Source organism: Doryrhamphus excisus, chromosome 14, assembly GCF_030265055.1.
Source record: "Doryrhamphus excisus isolate RoL2022-K1 chromosome 14, RoL_Dexc_1.0, whole genome shotgun sequence".
NCBI classification, from domain to species: domain Eukaryota; kingdom Metazoa; phylum Chordata; class Actinopteri; order Syngnathiformes; family Syngnathidae; genus Doryrhamphus; species Doryrhamphus excisus.
The window spans coordinates 18,789,266-18,809,911 of record NC_080479.1 but is presented as its reverse complement, the minus strand read 5'-3'; the positions used below and the strand labels follow the sequence as shown (position 1 = coordinate 18,809,911).

At 39.7% G+C, this 20,646-nt stretch overlaps 2 protein-coding genes across 3 annotated transcripts; both read left to right on the top strand.

The window, feature by feature from the left end:
• The first annotated feature begins 145 nt into the window (after positions 1-145).
• Positions 146-7,721, top strand: LOC131101867 (ras-related protein Rab-25-like). 2 transcript variants are annotated; one of them, XM_058047255.1, is made up of 6 exons: positions 146-3,276; positions 3,571-3,766; positions 3,853-4,046; positions 5,588-5,668; positions 5,738-5,885; positions 7,220-7,721. In XM_058047255.1, exons 1-5 carry the CDS (start codon positions 3,240-3,242, stop codon positions 5,860-5,862), a joined length of 633 nt encoding a protein of 210 aa, XP_057903238.1. In that variant the 5' UTR covers positions 146-3,239; the 3' UTR covers positions 5,863-5,885; positions 7,220-7,721. The 2 variants fall into 2 exon arrangements, with proteins under 2 accessions (XP_057903238.1, XP_057903237.1); XM_058047254.1 differs by lacking the exon at positions 7,220-7,721 and having other exon boundaries at positions 5,738-6,674.
• LOC131102192 (zinc finger protein 385B-like) lies at positions 7,459-19,427 on the top strand. Its single transcript, XM_058047698.1, has 6 exons — positions 7,459-7,470; positions 8,574-8,769; positions 10,802-10,999; positions 12,913-13,091; positions 15,734-15,835; positions 18,648-19,427. Exons 1-6 carry the CDS (start codon positions 7,459-7,461, stop codon positions 18,867-18,869), a joined length of 909 nt encoding a protein of 302 aa, XP_057903681.1. The 3' UTR covers positions 18,870-19,427.
• The last annotated feature ends 1,219 nt before the right edge of the window (positions 19,428-20,646 follow it).

The following is a 20,646-nucleotide window of genomic DNA, read 5'->3' as shown; positions in this document are numbered from 1 at the left end:
GTCGTTGAAGCTTCTTTTTATCACAACCAACAATGACGTACTTAGTCGGCCCTCCAATATCGCAGTTCTATTATTGCTCCCTCACAATATGCCGTGTTTCAGAAACAACCAGTCCCTGCAGCACAATAGGGGTGTTACTTCATGTCTACAAGGCTCTAGTAATGTTAGAAAGCCATATTGAGAAAGTAATAAACAGGTTTTTTATACTCTAAACCAGTGTTTTTCTAACACTAGTGGTAGAAAACAACGGCTCTAAACGATATACCGTATTTTCTGTACTACAAGTCACACAAGGCCAAAAATACATAATTAGGTAGAAAAAAAACATACATAAGTCGCACTGGAGTATATGTCGCACAAGGCCAAAAATACATAAGTCTCTCCGGAGTATACGTCGCACAAGGCCAAAAATACATGATTAAGTAGAAAAAAACCTACATAAGTCTCTCCGGAGTATACGTCGCACAAGGCCAAAAATGCATAATTAGGTAGAAAAAACATACATAAGTTGCTCCGGAGTATACGTCTCACAAGGCCAAAAATACATGATTAGGTAGAAAAAAACATGCATAAGTCTCTCTGGAGTATAAGTCGCACAAGGCCAAAAATGCATAACTTGGTAGAAAACAAACATACATAAGTCGCACTGGAATACAAGTCACATTTTTTGCAGGTAATTTATTTTTCAAACTACTTGACCAAAACAGGCAAAAAAATAAACATGCACAGAAAAGGTGTCCAGTGTTTATGTAACATAAACGTTTTTTTCAATTATAAGTCGCTCTGGAGTATAAGTCACAGGAACAGCCAACCTATGAAAAAAAAGTGCGACTTATAGTCCGGAAAATACGATACTATAAATACTCAATGAAGTACTTAGTCAGCCCTCCAATATCGCAGTTCTATTATTGCTCCCTCACAATATGCCGTGTTTCAGAAACAACCAGTCCCTGCAGCACAATAGGGGTGTTACTTCATGTCTACAAGGCTCTAGTAATGTTAGAAAGCCATATTGAGAAAGTAATAAACAGTTTTTTTATACTCTAAACCAGTGTTTTTCTACCACTAGTGTGCCGCGGCACAGTGGTTGAAAACCACGCCTCTAAACGATATACCGTATTTTCTGGACGATAAGTCACACAAGGCCAAAAATGCATAATTAGGTAGAAAAAAAACATACATAAGTCGCATTGGAGTATTCGTCGCACAAGGCCAAAAATACATAATTAGGTAGATAAAAACATACATAAGTCGCACTGGAGTATACGTCGCACAAGGCCAAAAATGCATAATTAGGTAGACAAAAACATACATAAGTCGCACTGGAGTATAAGTCACACGAGGCCAAAAATGCGTAATTAGGTAGAAAAAAACATACATAAGTCGCACTGGAGTATAAGTCACACAAGGCCAAAAATGCGTAATTAGGTAGAAAAAAACATACATAAGTCGCACTGGAGTATAAGTCGCACAAGGCCCAAAATGCATAATTAGGTAGATAAAAACATACATAAGTTGCTCCGGAGTATATGTCGCACAAGGCCAAAAATACATGATTAGGTAGAAAAAAAACATACATAAGTCGCACTGGAGTATATGTCGCACAAGGCCAAAAATACATGATGAGGTAGAAAAAAAACATACATAAGTCGCACTGGAGCATATGTCGCACAAGGCCAAAAATACATAAGTCTCTCCGGATTATACGTCGCACAAGGCCAAAAATACATGATTAAGTAGAAAAAAACATACATAAGTCTCTCCGGAGTATACGTCGCACAAGGCCAAAAGTGCATAATTAAGTATAAAAAAACATAAGTTGCACTGGAACATATGTCGCACAAGGCCAAAAATGCATAATTAGGTTAAAAAAAAAACATACATAAGTTGCTCCGGAGTATACGTCACACTAGGCCAAAAATACATGATGAGGTAGAACGAAAACATACATAAGTCTCTCCGCAGTATATGTCGCACAATGCCAAAAATGCATAATTAGGTAGAAAAAAACATACATAAGTCGCACTGGAGTATAAGCCGCACAATGCCAAAAATGCATAATTAGGTAGAAAAAAAACATACATAAGTTGCACTGGAGTAGAAGTCGCATTTTTGCGGGTAATTTATTTTCCAAACTACTTGACCAAAACAGGCAAAAAAAAATAAACATAAACAGAAAAGGTGTCCTCTGTTTATGTAACATAAACATTTTTTTCATTTATAAGTCGCTCTGGAGTATAAGTCGCAGGAACAGCCAACCTATGAGAAAAAAAGTCCGGAAAATACGGTACTATAAATACTCAATTTAGTAACATTGAATCCCACATCACGGAAATTAATTAACTCATCTGGGTCGGGAACCAATTAACTGTGATAAACGAGGGACGACTATACTCGGTCTATCTGTGGCGGGGAACAGCATATGAGATTTAGAGTTAGAAAGCGGAACGACAATCTACACATGTGTCCAAATGTGTCTGTGGCAGTCCAAATTGTATTAGTGATGGGTCGCCACAGATAAATGAATGTATGGGAAACACTACTCAGATGTGGTTATGGGAGAGTATTTGTAAAACTGCTGTGAGAAAGGGGAATTTGCCAAAAACCCTTGTGCAATACAATATCATATATATGTATAATATACATACGTACATACATAGTACATACATACATATAATACAATACACAAACACCCTGTTACTCGCCGCCTGCAGGGCAGATGTGGCACATGTAAAAAACTTTTTGTGTATTTTCACTAAAACTTCTCTCTCGTAGAAGTCAGGTACTCTCTGCAGTTGAGTAATCACCATCATTGGTTTTTTTATGGCTGATCCGGGCCAAAGCGGGCCAGGCCTGGTGCACACCTGCCCTGCCCTCATTGGGTGGAGTCAGCACCCAGCCAATACCTGCGAGTGGTTCTACCTGTTGCACCTGCTCCCCCCCCCCCCTCCCTACCTGCCTGCCTCGCCTGTCAGCTGACGAGGGATGGGCCGTCTCAGCGCCGCTCCACCTGCCCGTCCACGGCGGCGCGGAACCTCCCCTACCCCACCTCTACCCGTGCGGAGAATAAAGAAGGAAGTGGATGGAGGCGGTCCAACCGGTTCTGGCTTCAAGCTCCAAGCCGGAGAGAGAGAGACCGAGGGGGACTGGATGTATTTGCTACGTGTTTAGAGGGGGGGGGCTCCGGTGGAGTGGCTTCAGATTGGATCCAAAAGAAGCGGGAGGCCAGTGAACGCAGCATGGGGTCGGATGACACGTATAATTTTGTCTTTAAGGGTAAGTCCTGCTTGCTTGCTTGCTTGCTTCGGGACTGGCTGTGATTGAACTCACCTGTACTTTTCCTTTACCTTGGACTGGACTTCCACACCAAAATGTTGTCACATAATCTTGGCAAGCGTGTTATTATCATTTCTGTTCAAAAATTAATTTATTCCCCCTGAAAGGACTCCGATTTTATGATGAGAACCGAGAGATTCAACCAAAATGTCCAATCAATACATTGCAAGGGCTAACAGCGCCCTCGTGTGGCTCAAGCTTCGAACTGCAGCTCTCACTGCCCTTCTTTCCCAGTGGTTCTGATCGGGGAGTCCGGCGTGGGCAAGAGCAACCTGTTGACCCGCTTCACCAAGAACGAGTTCAACCACGACAGCCGCACCACCATCGGCGTGGAGTTCAGCACCCGCACCGTCCAGCTGGACAACTGCACCATCAAGATGCAAGTGTGGGACACCGCCGGACTGGAGCGCTACCGGGCCATCACTTCCGCGTGCGTACTCGAACGTACCCATGACGCGTTCAAACGCCAAAAATATCGTCCTCACAATTGACCGTTCCGATGAAAACACGTGCCAGGTATTACCGGGGAGCCGTGGGGGCGTTGCTGGTCTATGACATCACCAAGCACGTGACCTACGAGAGCGCCGAGCGATGGCTGAAGGAGCTGTACGACCACGCAGACCCCCACATGGTGGTCATGCTGGTGGGCAACAAGAACGACCTGGAGGAAATGAGGACCGTCCCCGCCGAGGAGGCCAAGGCCTTTGCAGGTGAAACGACAGCACCAAAGAACGTCAGGGTTCTCGTCTTATAGAGGATCTTTGATTAGCGCTTTTGAAGTAGAGTACTTATTAAGAACAGTGGTGCTCTTGTCGTATAGAAGATCTTTAACGTGCATTTTTTGCAGCAGAATTCTGAAAACAGCACAGTGCTCTTTTTTATGTAAACGATCTTTGACTGGTGTTTTTATTTATTTATTTGCAAACAAAAGTGGTGCTCCTGTTGTATAGAGGATCTTTGAGTAGTGCTTTAGTCTGTTTTTAAAAATCGCAGAGTTTTCCTGTCGTGTAGAAGATCAGAATTCCAAAAACAGCACATCACTCCTGTCATATAAATGATCTTTGGATATTTTTCCCTATATAGTAACTCTTTAAAAACAGCCAAGTGCTCCTGTTATATAGAAGATCTTTGACAAGCATTTTTGCATCAGAATTCCAAAAACAGCACAGCACTCCTGTCAAATAAATGATCTTTGGATCTTTTTCCCTATATAGTAACTCTTTAAAAACAGCCAAGTACTCCTGTCATATAAATGATCTTTGGATCTTTTTCCCTATATAGTAACTCTTTAAAAACAGCCAAGTACTCCTGTCATATAAATGATCTTTGGATCTTTTCTCTATATAGTAACTCTTTAAAACAGCCGCCAAGTGCTCCTGCTATATAGAAGATCTTTGACAAGCATTTTGCAGCAGAATTCTAAAAACAGCACAGCACTCCTGTCATATAAATGATCTTTGGATATTTTTCCCTATGTAGTAACTTTTTAAAAACAGCCAAGTGCTCCTGTTATATAGAAGATCTTTGACAAGCATTTTGCAGCAGAATTCTGAAAACAGCACAGCACTCCTGTCATATAAATGATCTTTGGATCTTTTTCCCTATATAGTAACTCTTTAAAAACAACCAAGTGCTCCTGTCATATAGAGGATCTTTGATTTGTGTGTTTTTTTTTGTTTTTGTTTTTTTAAGTACATCCTTAAAAACTGTAAAGCACGCCTGTCATATATAGATGATCTTTGGGTTTTTTAATACATTCTTAAAAACAGCTGAGCACACCTGTCATATAGAGGATCTTTGACTAGTGTTTTTTTTGCTGCAAGTCCTTAAAACAAATTAAGTGCTACTTAATTTGAGGATCTTTGACTTTTCTTTTAGTATGTTTTTTTTTTAACAAAATGGGTGACCGTTGTATAGAGGATCTTTGACTAGACAAGTGTTTTATTTTCAGTAATTCCTTTTATGTAAAATCTTTGATTGGTGTTTTTTTTCAGTAGGGGCCAAAAACTAGCAGTGTTCCTGTCATATAGAGGATCTTTGACTAGTGTTTTTATTTTGAGTCCTTAAAAACAAAAAAGCTTTCCTGTTGTATAGAGAGGATCTTTGACCTTTATTTCGAGTGTTGGTGTTTTCAGCAAGTTCATAAAACCCAGCATCCTTCCTTCCATAGAGGATCTTTGACCGGCATAGTGCTTGTATTGTTCTTATCAATGTCATTATTGGTGCCCCCCCCCCCCCCCCCCCCCATCAGAGAAGAAGGGTTTGATGTTCATGGAGACGTCGGCGTTGGATTCCACCAACGTTGAAGCGGCGTTCATTGACGTCCTCACCGGTACGCTCCTTCGGCAAACGTTTTCTTTCATCTCATTTCGCTGACATTTCGTCTTTTCTCCCCTGGCAGCCATCCATCGCAAGGTGGCCAGCAGACAGGTGACGCGGGGTTCCATCAGCGCCGTCACCCTATCGGGGCCCATCCACCCCACCGGCGAGGCCCAGCAGGAGGGCAGAGGATGCTGCAGGAGCTGAGCGAGCCTGGCGGCACACGGAGTGTAAGTTGGATGGCCAAACCCACAACCACACGCTCCTTTTAATTTGGCTGATGACGCCATTTTCTATTGAACAAAACAACAATGGCCGCCTGTCATGTCAACCGCTGCCGTTGTTGGAATGCAAAGAAAGAACAGGAAATAAATTATTTCATTCACTTACTCGCTGACGTGATGAATGAACATGCACTCTCTCCTGATAGCCACATCCTCTTCATCTCATCATCATCATCATCATCATTATAGTGTCATTGGCCACTCAGTCAGACTGTTGTTCCAGTAAATGGCCACTAGATGGCAGCATTGGGCGTATATGATGACTAGAACTACTAACAAGTGCTATTTATTTATGTACATACTATATATTCATATGTACACGATGGAGTCTGGTCACCATGGCAACAACCAGTTGGACATTACAGTGGTGTGAAAAAGTTTGGGCACCTCTGTTAATGTTCCAGACGTTCCTTTCTAAACGACTGCTTGTTGGAATCAACCATTCCTGGTAAATAGATCCTATAGCAGACCAACACGGGGGAAGTGGAATAAGTCCAAATAAGTAGAAGGTATTTTGGACCATTCCTCTTTCCAAAACATCTCCATTTAAGTCAGGTTTGATGGTTTCGCTTTAAATCACGCCACATATTTTCGATAATATTTAGGTCTAGGGACTGGGATGGTCATTCCACAACTTTGTACTTGTTCCTCTGCATTCAATTTTACATGAATTGATTTTTTTTCCTATTACAACTTTTTCTAAAATGAAATAAAACAAAATTAAAAATACAAATAAAATTCCCCCAAAATGTATGACCATGCCACTTCATTTATTAACCTTTGTGTGTTTTTTTTTAATTATTATGTGTGTGTTTAATATAAATTTCTTTCTTCATCATACCATTTTTATTTTTAAAAAATGATGTCATTTTGGACTCTTCTAATTATGATGGTGTTTTTATTTTTTTATATTGTTTTTATTTTCTTTATTTTTATTTTTTATAATTATTTGTTTTTATTTATTATATTTTTATTAATTATATATTATATTTTATTGTATTAAGTTATTATATTATATTGTTTATTTTTTTATTAATTTTTTTTCTGTATTACACCCTTTTCTAAAAATATATTGTTTTTTAACATCTTATTTTTATGACAATTTTCTTGTATTCTACATTTGTCATATCCCTTCAAATATCACATATATTTCCCAAATTGTTTTTTTTAACAATTCCGATTTATTAAAAAAAATTCCAAACTAAAATAGGATTTAAAAAACATTTTTTGGTGCTATTATGGGTTTAAAAAAATTTTTAATAGCAGCTCATTTTGTTTAGTTCCCCGGATCTACCCATTGCAGTCCTCTGTTTGGTGGCCCCCGGACCAGGAAGTGCTGCAGGGACGACCTTTGGACTCTTGTCTTTTGCCCTACTGATTTTGCAGTTTACTTGGATCTGTGTTTTGTTGACACTCCCTAGAATATCCCGTCAACCTTTTTGAAAAACTAAGCCATGATGAGTACGCCATGAGATGACCTTAGCTCGTACCGAGCCAGGATGGATGCGTGCACATCGCCATGGTGATCACGGTAGTTAAAGTGCACATCGACACGGAGAAGCCCCGGTGTGAAATAATGCAGGAAGAATAACCTAACATGAAGTTCCCCTGCCTGGTTGACATGGCAGCAGCAGCAGCGTTAGCGTGCGGGTGTGAAGAAGATATAGTCTTCATCCTTAAGCGTGTGTGTCCACTTGTCTTTATTTGTGGAAAAATAGAAACTATTCTTACATCTTTTATTTCACTTCATTGTTTTTTATTATTACCTTATTCTATTTCAGTGAATTATTTTGAATTTTAACTTTATTGTAATTTTAATTGAATGAGTATAATTGTATTGTATTGCATTGGATACCATTTCATTGAATTACATTACATATTTATTCAAATGGAATTGCTTTACATTTACGTTTTTAATTGAATCAAATTTGATCATCGAATTCAACTTATTTTACTTTATTGTATTTAATTGATTTATATTTTGATTTTTATTCCATGGAATTAAATGTTATTTTACTTTATTGTACTTTATGTAGTTGTTTATTTTGGCTTACCTTGTTGTATTTTATTCATTCATTTAATAACTTTAATAAAATTTTGAATTGATTGTATTGAATCCAATGTGAACACACTTTAAATTAATTAAAATAATTAAAACAAAATTAAAACAAAATTAAAATTAAAACAAAATTAAAATTAAAACAATTTAATTTAATTTAATTTAATTTAATTTAATTTAATTTAATTTAATTTAATTTAATTTAATTTAATTTAATTTAATTTTGTTTTAATTTTGTTTTAATTTTGTTTTAATTTATTTTAATTTAGTTTAATTTAGTTTAATTTATTTTAGTTTTGTTTTGTTTTTGTTTTTATTTTTATTTTTATTTTTATTTTTATTTTTATTTTTATTTTTATTTTTATTTTTATTTTTATTTTTATTTTTATTTTTATTTTTATTTTTATTTTTATTTTTATTTTTAATGACGTTTTTATTAGTTTTAGGAGGTGAAATGAAAAGTATTTGTTGGGTGTACCTGATAACGTGCAGGTCAAAGGTCGCGTCCTCCTGCTGAAGACGGTGGGAGTGGCGAAAGAACAAGCTTAAGCGCTTTGGCTCCACGTGCACGACAGCGTGCACGGGCCGATGAAGACGAGGATGAGGGGGAGGAGAAAGAGGAAGAGGAGGAGGGGAAGGAGCGCATCCAGGACGCCGGAGGACCCACCTGGGACGCTGGAGGACCCACCTGGGACGCCGGAGGACCCACCTGGGACGCTCTGGTCCAACCATGTCTTCTGGTGAGGACCAACACCTGCTTGGGTTGCCATGGTGACGCACTTGGAGTAACGTCTCTTCATCCTTCTATTCATCTCCTAGCTTATCATCATATGTACACTATGTAGTACTAACCTGCAGCGTACACGTATATACAGTATGTATTCTATATGTGTGTATTGGTACAGTATGTGGTACTAACCTTCAGTCTATGTGTCCATGTGTGTGTGTACTTTATACTTATGTATTCTATATGTGTGTATTGGTACAGTATGTGGTACTAACCTGCAGTCTATGTGTACATGTGTGTGTATACTTTATACATTATACACGTATATATAGTACTAACCTGCAGTGTATGTGTCCATAAGTGTGTGTACTTTATACATTATATATGTAGTACTCACCTGCAGCACATGTGTGTATACTGTATACACTGTATGTACTGTATATAGTACTAACCTGCAGCATGTGTGTACATGTGTGTATACTGTATACACTGTACGTACTGTATATAGTACTAACCTGCAGCATATGTGTGTATACTGTACGTACTGTATATAGTACTAACCTGCAGCATATGTGTGTATATTGTATGTACTGTATATAGTACTAACCTGCCGCATATATGTACATGTGTGTATACTGTATACACTGTACGTACTGTATATAGTACTAACCTGCAGCATATGTGTACATGTGTGTACACTGTATACACTGTATGTACTGTATATAGTACTAACCTGCAGCATATGTGTGTATACTGTATGTACTGTATATAGTACTAACCTGCAGTATGTGTGTATACTGTATGTACTGTATATAGTACTAACCTGCAGTATATGTGTGTATACTGTATGTACTGTATATAGTAATAACCTGCAGCATATGTGTACATGTGTGTATACTGTATACGCTGTATGTACTGTATATAGTACTGACCTGCAGCGTATGTGTATACGTATACTGTATACACTGTATGTACTGTATATAGTACTAACCTGCAACATATGTGTGTATACTGTATGTACTGTATATAGTACTAACCTGCAGCGTATGTGTGTATACTGTATGTACTGTATGTACTGTATATAGTACTAACCTGCAGCATACGTGTGTATACTGTATGCACTGCATGTACTGTATATAGTACTAACCTGCAGCATATGTGTGTATATTGTATGTACTGTATATAGTACTAACCTGCCGCATATATGTACATGTGTGTATACTGTATACACTGTACGTACTGTATATAGTACTAACCTGCAGCATATGTGTACATGTGTGTACACTGTATACACTGTATGTACTGTATATAGTACTAACCTGCAGCATATGTGTGTATACTGTATGTACTGTATATAGTACTAACCTGCAGTATGTGTGTATACTGTATGTACTGTATATAGTACTAACCTGCAGTATATGTGTGTATACTGTATGTACTGTATATAGTAATAACCTGCAGCATATGTGTACATGTGTGTATACTGTATACGCTGTATGTACTGTATATAGTACTGACCTGCAGCGTATGTGTATACGTATACTGTATACACTGTATGTACTGTATATAGTACTAACCTGCAACATATGTGTGTATACTGTATGTACTGTATATAGTACTAACCTGCAGCGTATGTGTGTATACTGTATGTACTGTATGTACTGTATATAGTACTAACCTGCAGCATATGTGTACATGTGTGTATACTGTATACACTGTATGTACTGTACATAGTACTAACCTGCAGCATATGTGTGTATACTGTATGTACTGTATATAGTACTAACCTGCAGCATGTGTGTATACTGTATGTACTGTATATAGTACTAACCTGCAGCATATGTGTACATGTGTGTATACTGTATACACTGTACGTACTGTATATAGTACTAACCTGCAGCATATGTGTGTATACTGTATGTACTGTATATAGTACTAACCTGCAGCATATGTGTGTATACTGTATGTACTGTATATAGTACTAACCTGCAGCATATGTGTGTATACTGTATGTACTGTATATGTGTATAAAGTATGTGTGTGTATTTCAATGACATCTGGTATCGTTGCCTTTAGAGTCCTTTGAGTGTTCCCCCGATGCGCTTGGGCCCTTTAAACGCCCCATGTCGCCCCGTACGAGCGTGACGGAAAAGGAAGTCAAAAGTATTGGGACGGCATGGACGAACGAGGAGGTCAAAGCCAAACGTCTCCTCTGCTGCTCGCTCTGCAAAGTCGTGGTCAACTCCGCCTCGCAGCTGCAAGCTCACAACAGCGGTGAGACGCTTTCATTCTTTACCTCCAAGTCTTTTTTTTACAAAAACCCTGTTATTGATGCGCTAACTTTGCCTGATTGGGGAACCTCGCTCCATTCTTTTAGAAATACACTCGCTCAATTGTAACAAAATAAATGAAAACATACTAAGACTTGCTCCCAAGGTACTAAGTATGTGAAGAAGCAGGTGTATTAACATGCTAACTTTGCTTACTTGGGGAACCTCGCTCCATTCTTTTAGAAATACACTAGCTCAATTGTAACAAAATAAATGAAAACATTCTAAAACTTGCTCCCAAGGTACTAAGTATGTGAGGAAGCAGGTGTATTGATGCGCTAACTTTGCCTATTGGGGAACCTCGCTCCATTCATTTAGAAATACACTAGCTCAAGTGTCACAACTTTAAGTAAAATCATTCTCCCAAGGTACTAAATACGTATGGAAGCAGGTGTATTCATGTGCTAACTTTGCGTCTTTGGGAACCTCGCTCCATTTGTATAGAAATACACTAGCTCAAGTGTCACAACGTAAAGTACAATCATTCTCCCAGGGTACTAAATACATATGGAAGCAGGTGTATTCATGTGCTAACTTTGCTTACTTGGGGAACCTCGCTCCATTCTTTTAGAAATACACTCGCTCATTGTAACAAAATAAATGAAAACATTCTAAAACTTGCTCCCAAGGTACTAAGTATGTGAAGAAGCAGGTGTATTGATGCGCTAACTTTGCCTATTGGGGAACCTCGCTCCATTCGTTTAGAAATACACTAGCTCAAGTGTCACAAAGTAAAGTAAAATCATTCTCCCAGGGTACTAAATACGTATGGAAGCAGGTGTATTGATGTGCTAACTTTGCGTCTTTGGGAACCTCGCTCCATTCTTTTAGAAATACACTAGCTCAATTGTAACAAAATAAATGAAAACATTCTAAAACTTGCTCCCAAGGTACTAAGTATGTGAGGAAGCAGGTGTATTGATGCGCTAACTTTGCCTATTGGGGAACCTCGCTCCATTCATTTAGAAATACACTAGCTCAAGTGTCACAACTTTAAGTAAAATCATTCTCCCAAGGTACTAAATACGTATGGAAGCAGGTGTATTCATGTGCTAACTTTGCGTCTTTGGGAACCTCGCTCCATTTGTATAGAAATACACTAGCTCAAGTGTCACAACGTAAAGTGCAATCATTCTCCCAGGGTACTAAATACATATGGAAGCAGGTGTATTCATGTGCTAACTTTGCTTACTTGGGGAACCTCGCTCCATTCTTTTAGAAATACGCTAGCTCAAGTGTAACAAAATAAATAAAAACATAATAAAACCTGCCCCCAATGTACTAAGTATGTGAGGAAGCAGGTGTATTGATGCGCTAACTTTGCGTCTTGGGGAACCTCGCTCCATTTGCATAGAAATACTCAAGCTCAAGTGTAACAAAATAAGTAAAACATAATAAAACATGCTCCCAAGGTATGTGAGGAAGCAGGTGTATTGATGCGCTAACTTTGCGTCTTGGGGAACCTCGCTCCATTTGCATAGAAATGCTCGAGCTCAAGTGTAACAAAATAAGTCAAACATAATAAAACTTGCTCCCAAGGTACTAAGTATGTGAGGAAGCAGGTGTATTAATGCGCTAACTTGGCATCTTAGGGAACCTCACTCCATTCCCTATGAAATACACTAGCTCAAGTGTAACAAAATAAATAAAAACATAATAAAACCTGCTCCCAAGGAACTAAGTATGTGAGGAAGCGAGTGTATTGATGCGCTAACTTTGCGTCTTGGGGAACTTCGTTCTATTTGCATTACTTCCTGTTTCTGCCCTCAAGGCAGCAATTGTGACCGAATTGCGCCCTCAGCTGGTTGCTGGCATCACTGCGTTAGATTGACGGCCTTGTACATGAAACATGTTTAGGCAGCAAGCACAGGACCATGCTGGAGGCGCGGAGCGGCGACGGTGCCATCAAGTCCTTCCCGAGGCACGGCGCCAAGGCCAAGCCCCCGTCCACCGAGCCGTGGAGCGGCCTCCAGAACAAAACCTTCCACTGTGAGATCTGTGACGTGCACGTCAACTCTGACACGCAACTCAAGCAGGTTCATTTTGCTCATTACATGCTCCTGTCAGGAACCATCATACACGTACTACATCATAAACATATTTTACACATGTGACTATTGCAATACTTGAATGTGAATGGAGTGAGGTTCCACAAGTAGGCAAAGTGAGCTCATCAATACACCTGCTACTTTGTAGCCTGGGAGCAAGTTTTTATTGTTTACTTGACTTTGTTACACATTGGATAGTGTATTTCTCAGTAAATGGAGCGAGGTTCCCCAAGCAGGCAAAGTTAGCATATCTATGTATGTGCTTCCATACATATTTTGGACCCTGGAAGCAGGTATAATGCGTTACTTTATTTTGTTACACTTTGAATAGTGTATTTCTGAATGAATGGAGCGAGGTTCCTCAAGCAGGCAAAGTTAGCGCGTCAATACACCTGCGCTTCGTCACATACTTAGTACTCTGGGAGCAAGTTTTATTAATTTTTACTTTTTCTTACACTTTGGCTAGTGTATTTTTCAATGAATGGAGTGAGGTTCCCCAAGCAGGCAAAGTTAGCGCATCAGTACACATGCTTCCTCACATACTTAGTACTTACAGAGCAACTTTATATTATTTTTTTACTTTATTTTGTTACACTTTGGATGGTGTATTTCTGAATGAATGGAGCGAGGTTCCACAAGCAGGCAAAGTTAGCGCGTCAATACACCTGCGCTTCGTCACATACTTAGTACTCTGCGAGCAAGTTTAATTAATTTTTACTTTTTCTTACACTTTGGCTAGTGTATTTCTCAATGAATGGAGTGAGGTTCCCCAAGCAGGCAAAGTTAGCGCATCGGTACACATGCTTCCTTACATACTTAGTACTTACAGAGCAACTTTATATTATTTTTTTACTTTATTTTGTTACACTTTGGATGGTGTATTTCTGAATGAATGGAGCGAGGTTCCCCAAGCAGGCAAAGTTAGCGCATCAGTACACATGCTTCCTCACATACTTAGTACTTACAGAGCAACTTTATATTATTTTTTACTTTATTTTGTTACACTTTGGATGGTGTATTTCTGAATGAATGGAGCGAGGTTCCACAAGCAGGCAAAATCAGCGTGTCAATACACCTGCACTTCGTCACATACTTAGTACTCTGCGAGCAAGTTTTATTAATTTTTATTTTTTTCTTACACTTTGGCTAGTGTATTTCTCAATGAATGGAGTGAGGTTCCCCAAGCAGGCAAAGTTAGCGCATCGGTACACATGCGTCCTCACATACTTAGTACTTACAGAGCAACTTTATATTATTTTTTTACTTTATTTTGTTACACTTTGGATGGTGTATTTCTGAATGAATGGAGCGAGGTTCCACAAGCAGGCAAAATTAGTGCGTCAATACACCTGTGCTTTGTCACATACTCTGGGAGCAAGTTTTATTAATTTTTACTTTTTCTTACACTTTGGCTAGTGTATTTCTCAATGAATGGAGTGAGGTTCCCCAAGCAGGCAAAGTTAGCGCATCGGTACACATGCTTCCTCACATACTTAGTACTTACAGAGCAACTTTATATTATTTTTTACTTTATTTTGTTACACTTTGGATAGTGTATTTCTTAGTGAATGGAGCGAGGTTCCCCAAGCAGGCAAAATTAGCGTGTCAATACACTTGCGCTTCGTCACATACTTAGTACTCTGCGAGCAAGTTTAATTAATTTTGACTTTTTCTTACACTTTGGCTAGTGTATTTCTAAATGAATGGAGTGAGGTTCCCCAAGCAGGCAAAGTTAGCACATCGGTACACATGCGTCCTCACATACTTAGTACTTACAGAGCAACTTTATATTATTTTTTTACTTTATTTTGTTACACTTTGGATGGTGTATTTCTGAATGAATGGAGCGAGGTTCCACAAGCAGGCAAAATTAGCGTGTCAATACACCTGCGCTTTATCACATACTTCGTACTCTGGGAGTAACTTTTATTAATGTTTATTTTTTGTTACACTTTGGCTAGTGTATTTCTCAATGAATGGAGTGAGGTTCCCCAAGCAGGCAAAGTTAGCGCATCGGTACACATGCTTCCTCACATACTTAGTACTTACAGAGCAACTTTATATTATTTTTTACTTTATTTTGTTACACTTTGGATAGTGTATTTCTTAGTGAATGGAGCGAGGTTCCCCAAGCAGGTAAAATTAGCGCGTCAATACACCTGTACTTTGTCACATACTCTGGGAGCAAGTTTTATTAATTTTTACATTTTCTTACACTTTGGCTAGTGTATTTCTCAATGAATGGAGTGGGGTTCCCCAAGCAGGCAAAGTTAGCGCATCGGTACACATGCTTCCTCACATACTTAGTACTTACAGAGCAACTTTATATTATTTTTTACTTTATTTTGTTACACTTTGGATAGTGTATTTCTTAGTGAATGGAGTGGGGTTCCCCAAGCAGGCAAAGTTAGCGCATCGGTACACATGCTTCCACACATACTTAGTACCTTGGTAGTCTCACTTCACTTTACTTCATATTGATCTGTGTGTGTGTGTGTGTGTGTGTGAGCGCTGTCAATCAATGTTGTCACGTATGTACTTTTTAAAGCCAGAATGAACCAAAAATGCCAACAGGTTGCGAGTCCGAGATGTTCTTAGTCCTCCATGGACTCCTATGGTTGTCATTGCAGCACATCAGCAGCAGGAGACACAAAGACAGAGCAGCAGGCAAACCGGCCAAGCCCAAGTTTAACCCCTACAGTCCCAGCCAGCGACCTTCCAGCCTCCACATGGTAACTTCTCACATTTTAGGATTTTATTTGCTGAATTGCTGAATCCGCTTTTCCTCACGAGGGTCGCGGGGGGGTGCTGGAGCCTATCCCAGTTGTCTTCTTTGGGCGAGAGGCGGAGTACACCGTGGACTGGTGGCCAGCCAATCACAGGGCACATACAGACAAACAACCATTCACACTCACATTCATACCTATGGACAATTTGGAGTCGCTAATTAACCTAGCATGTTTTTGGAATGTGGGAGGAAACCGGAGTACCCGGAGAAAACCCACGCATGCACGGGGAGAACATGCAAACTCCACACAGAGATGGCCGAGGGTGGAAAATATGACATGTTTAAAATAAACATATTTACTATCTTCTAAATACACTTTTTAACACGGTTAGAGCCCTCTAGACATGAAATAACACCCCTATAGTCACCTTTACACTCCTATTACCTAATACAGTAATGGGAATCATCGAGAAAATAAGACATAAACCCCGTTTGCTACCTTCTGAATGCGCTTTTTAACATTAGAGACCTCTAGACATGAAATAACACCCCTATAGTCACCTTTACACTCCTATTACCCAATAAGGTAGACAAGGATGTAAGACAGAGAAACCCGTTTACTACCTTCTAAATACGCTTTTTAACATTAGAGACCTCTAGACATGAAATAACACCCCTATAGTCACCTTTACACTCCTATTACCCAATAAGGTAGACAAGGATGTAAGACAGAGAAACCCGTTTACTACTTTCTAAATACACTTTTTAACATTAGAGCCCTCTAGACATGAAATAACACCCCTATAGTTACCTTTACACTCCTATTACCCAATACAGTAATGGGAATCATAGAGAAAATAAGACATAAACCCCGTTTACTACCTTCTGAATGCGCTTTTCAACTTTAGAGCCCTCTAGACATGAAATAACACCCCTATAGTCACCTTTACACTCCTATTACCTAATACAGTAATGGGAATCATCGAGAAAATAAGACATAGACCCCGTTTGCTACCTTCTGAATGCGCTTTTTAACATTAGGGACCTCTAGACATGAAATAACACCCCTATAGTCACCTTTACACTCCTATTACCCAATAAGGTAGACAAGGATGTAAGACAGAGAAACCCGTTTACTACCTTCTAAATACACTTTTTAACATTAGAGCCCTCTAGACATGAAATAACACCCCTATAGTCACCTTTACACTCCTATTACCTAATACAGTAATGGGAATCATCGAGAAAATAAGACATAAACCCCGTTTGCTACCTTCTGAATGCGCTTTTTAACATTAGAGACCTCTAGACATGAAATAACACCCCTATAGTCACCTTTACACTCCTATTACCTAATACAGTAATGGGAATCATAGAGAAAATAAGACATAAACCCCGTTTGCTACCTTCTGAATGCGCTTTTTAACATTAGAGCCCTCTAGACATGAAATAACACCCCTATAGTCACCTTTACACTCCTATTACCTAATACAGTAATAGTGATCATAGAGAAAATAAGACATAAACCCCGTTTGCTACCTTCTGAATGCGCTTTTTAACATTAGAGACCTCTAGACATGAAATAACACCCCTATAGTCACCTTTACACTCCTATTACCCAATAAGGTAGACAAGGATGTAAGACAGAGAAACCCGTTTACTACCTTCTAAAGACGCTTTTTAACATTAGAGCCCTCTAGACATGAAATAACACCCCTATAGTCACCTTTACACTCCTATTACCTAATACAGTAATAGTGATCATAGAGAAAATAAGACATAAACCCCGTTTGCTACCTTCTGAATGCGCTTTTTAACATTAGAGACCTCTAGACATGAAATAACACCCCTATAGTCACCTTTACACTCCTATTACCCAATAAGGTAGACAAGGATGTAAGACAGAGAAACCCGTTTACTACCTTCTAAATACGCTTTTTAACATTAGAGCCCTCTAGACATGAAATAACACCCCTGTGAGGTCTGCGCGCTAACCACTCGACCACCGTGCCGCCTGTTTCTTTTCATATTTACATAATATAAAAAAACAAATTGGATTTTTTTAAATTTATTAATTAAAATTACATAATCAAATAATTAAAATATCAGTTCAATTTAAAATATTTATAATGATTTTATTATGTATTTTATGATTTTATTTAATTATTAATTTTATGTTTTATATATGTTTAAATTTATATATATATATATATATGTATAGTTATAGTATTTCCTATAGTTGGAAATAGTCCCCTTCAGTAAAGGTGGAATCACTGCAGTCCTTAAAGCTGCAGGCACAGTGCCGGATGAAAGCGATAGATTAATAATATTTAAGATTGCGGGAACTACAATTGGGAACAGTTCTTGAACGTTAAAGATTCCCAGGAAGACGTCGAGTTTAGTTGTACGCCATCCTCCGACATAACAGCCTTCGAGTTTCCTCTGTAAACCAAGGAGTTAGTCTTTGGGGGCGGGGCTTATATCTTAAAGGTATACGGTATCGCAAACACCTTGTTGAAATCTTTTGTAAGATTATTTATAGGACCGGTATACCAGGAAAGTACTACATTCCTAAAGTTTAAGTACTAAATGAAAGGGATACAGACAATAGCAATATGCTAACTTTTTCCTCGCTTGGGAACCTCACTCCATTTACATTCAGCAAGTCTTTTTAGCCAGATAAATACTGCAGTAGTCATAAGTAACCTTGTGGTAAAATATCCAAATAGTATATAACATGACACTGTACACTTGGAACTCGTACTTCCTGTTCCTGTCCGTTCTTTCATGTTGTCTTCCTGTTACGGCTTTGTCAGGTTTCGCACAAGAACCAAGACCGCATCAAACCCGCCAGCTCCACGACGCTCCTACGGCGGCAGCAGCTCACCACCGCCGCGTCCTCTCTGCCGTCCTTCCATGTCCATGCCGCCGCACACGCAAGCCCCGCCCTGTGTCAGGCTCCGCCCCTCCTGCAGGCTCTTATGTATCGGAGCTCGCCGTTCGTCTGTTCGACGTCGCTTCTTTTTCATCACGACTGACTTCAGAGGACGTTTGAGTCCATGGAAACAACTTTTGCGTCATGGTTGATAAACGTCATCGGGAACGTTCTCAGCCGGCGTTGGAACGCCGCAGCGGAATATAAGACGGAGTGTCCGGTCTTTCCTGCTTTATGCCGGATCTTTTTTGGGGGCGGTTTCATGCAATGACTCACGCTACAACGTTGTCATGACAACAGGTCGTTCTGACACAAAAGTATTGGGACGCGCTTCTTCATCAGTCGGGAGCTCCTAGAATGGGAATTCTTTACCTCGGAGACCTCAAAAAGGAGCAATCCTGTTTTTTGTCGTCACTTCCTGTCGGCGTCCCGGTATTGTATCTTTTAGCTCACTTCCTGTCAGCACATGTTCATGTTTACGAGCGACTACCGATGTTCTCTAATGAGCATCTGACCTTTCTAAACAGAGGTCAGGCTTCTGTGTTTATCATCTTGTTAGCATTCGCTAGCGCAGCCCCCCGTGGGCGGCGTCCCTGCTGTGAGCAGTCGAGGTGGCGATTGGAACATCTGTGAGTGGGAAGCCGGCTTATTCCTGATTTTTTTTCCGTGTTGTTTGGCTTTTTTTCCCCCTCTTTGTTATGTCAAGATGCGCTGCACACGGAACCTCCTCCAGCATCCGGGGTCGCAGATATGCTGGAGCCTATCCCAGCCATCCACAGGGCACGTATAGACAAACAACCATTCACACTCACATTCATACCTATGGACAATTTGGAGTGGCTAATGAAGCTAACATGTTTTTGGAATGTGGGAGGAAACATGCAAACTCCAAGCGGAGATTCCAAGCCTTCCCATCTCCTGACTTTGTGGCCAACATGCTAACCGCTCCTTATTCTGTATCATAGTATCTGGAATTATTCCGCATCAGTTTTTGATATGTTGTAGAACCTGTTGGAAATTTGTCTTGTATTTTTTTCCATGTGCTCCGGCGTTATGTGCACAGGTGCTGTAAACGGTCCCATCTTGCAATAAACAAATTCCTGGATCCAGACAGTGATCCGGATCACCCTCCCAAAATGTAATCAGTTCTTCCATATTCCATTTTCAGTTTTTTTTGAACACATACAAACAGACAGAGATGATCAACTCGCCGCGTGTGAACGCTTCATGGATATTTTTCCCGTCATCCACGATCCTGATGTGTAACAGAACCCGGTTATAGTCTTCTCTCATCTGGGAGTTCTAAACGGCTAAACAGCAGTTAGCATGTTAGCACGCTATCGATGCGCGGAACAGGACCTTCCAAAAAAACGCCAACATGTATTTCCATACGTGACCTGCATATCAACCAAGCTACACCAAGATGTGGTGGGTTAAGTGTCAGTTAGCATGTTAGCATGTTAGCACGCTATCGATGCGCTGAACGGGACCTTCCAAAAAAAACGCCAACATTTTTCCATACGTGACCTGCATATCAACCAAGCTACACCAAGATGTGGTGGGTTAAGTGTCAGTTAGCATGTTAGCACGCTAGCGATGTGCAGAACAGGACCTTCCAAAAAAACACCAACATGTATTTCCATACGTGACCTGCATATCAACCAAGCTACACCAAAATGTGGTGGGTTAAGTGTCAGTTAGCATGTTAGCATGTTAGCATGCTAGCGATGTGCGGAACAGGACCTTCCAAAAAAAACGCCAACATGTATTTCCATACGTGACCTGCATATAAACCAAGCTACACCAAGATGTGGTGGGTTAAGTGTCAGTTAGCATGTTAGCACGCTAGCGATGCGCGGAACAGGAACTTCCAAAAAAAG

Bases quoted from the DNA above. Each gene is read 5' to 3' on its own strand.
- LOC131101867 (XM_058047255.1), top strand. From the start codon at position 3,240: ATGGGGTCGGATGACACGTATAATTTTGTCTTTAAGG. The intron at 4,047-5,587 runs GTGAAACGACAG...CCCCCCCATCAG, and splicing joins GGAGGCCAAGGCCTTTGCAG to AGAAGAAGGGTTTGATGTTC. The intron at 5,669-5,737 runs GTACGCTCCTTC...CTCCCCTGGCAG, and splicing joins GTTCATTGACGTCCTCACCG to CCATCCATCGCAAGGTGGCC.
- LOC131102192 (XM_058047698.1), top strand. The intron at 11,000-12,912 runs GTGAGACGCTTT...AAACATGTTTAG, and splicing joins GCTGCAAGCTCACAACAGCG to GCAGCAAGCACAGGACCATG. The intron at 15,836-18,647 runs GTAACTTCTCAC...CGGCTTTGTCAG, and splicing joins GACCTTCCAGCCTCCACATG to GTTTCGCACAAGAACCAAGA.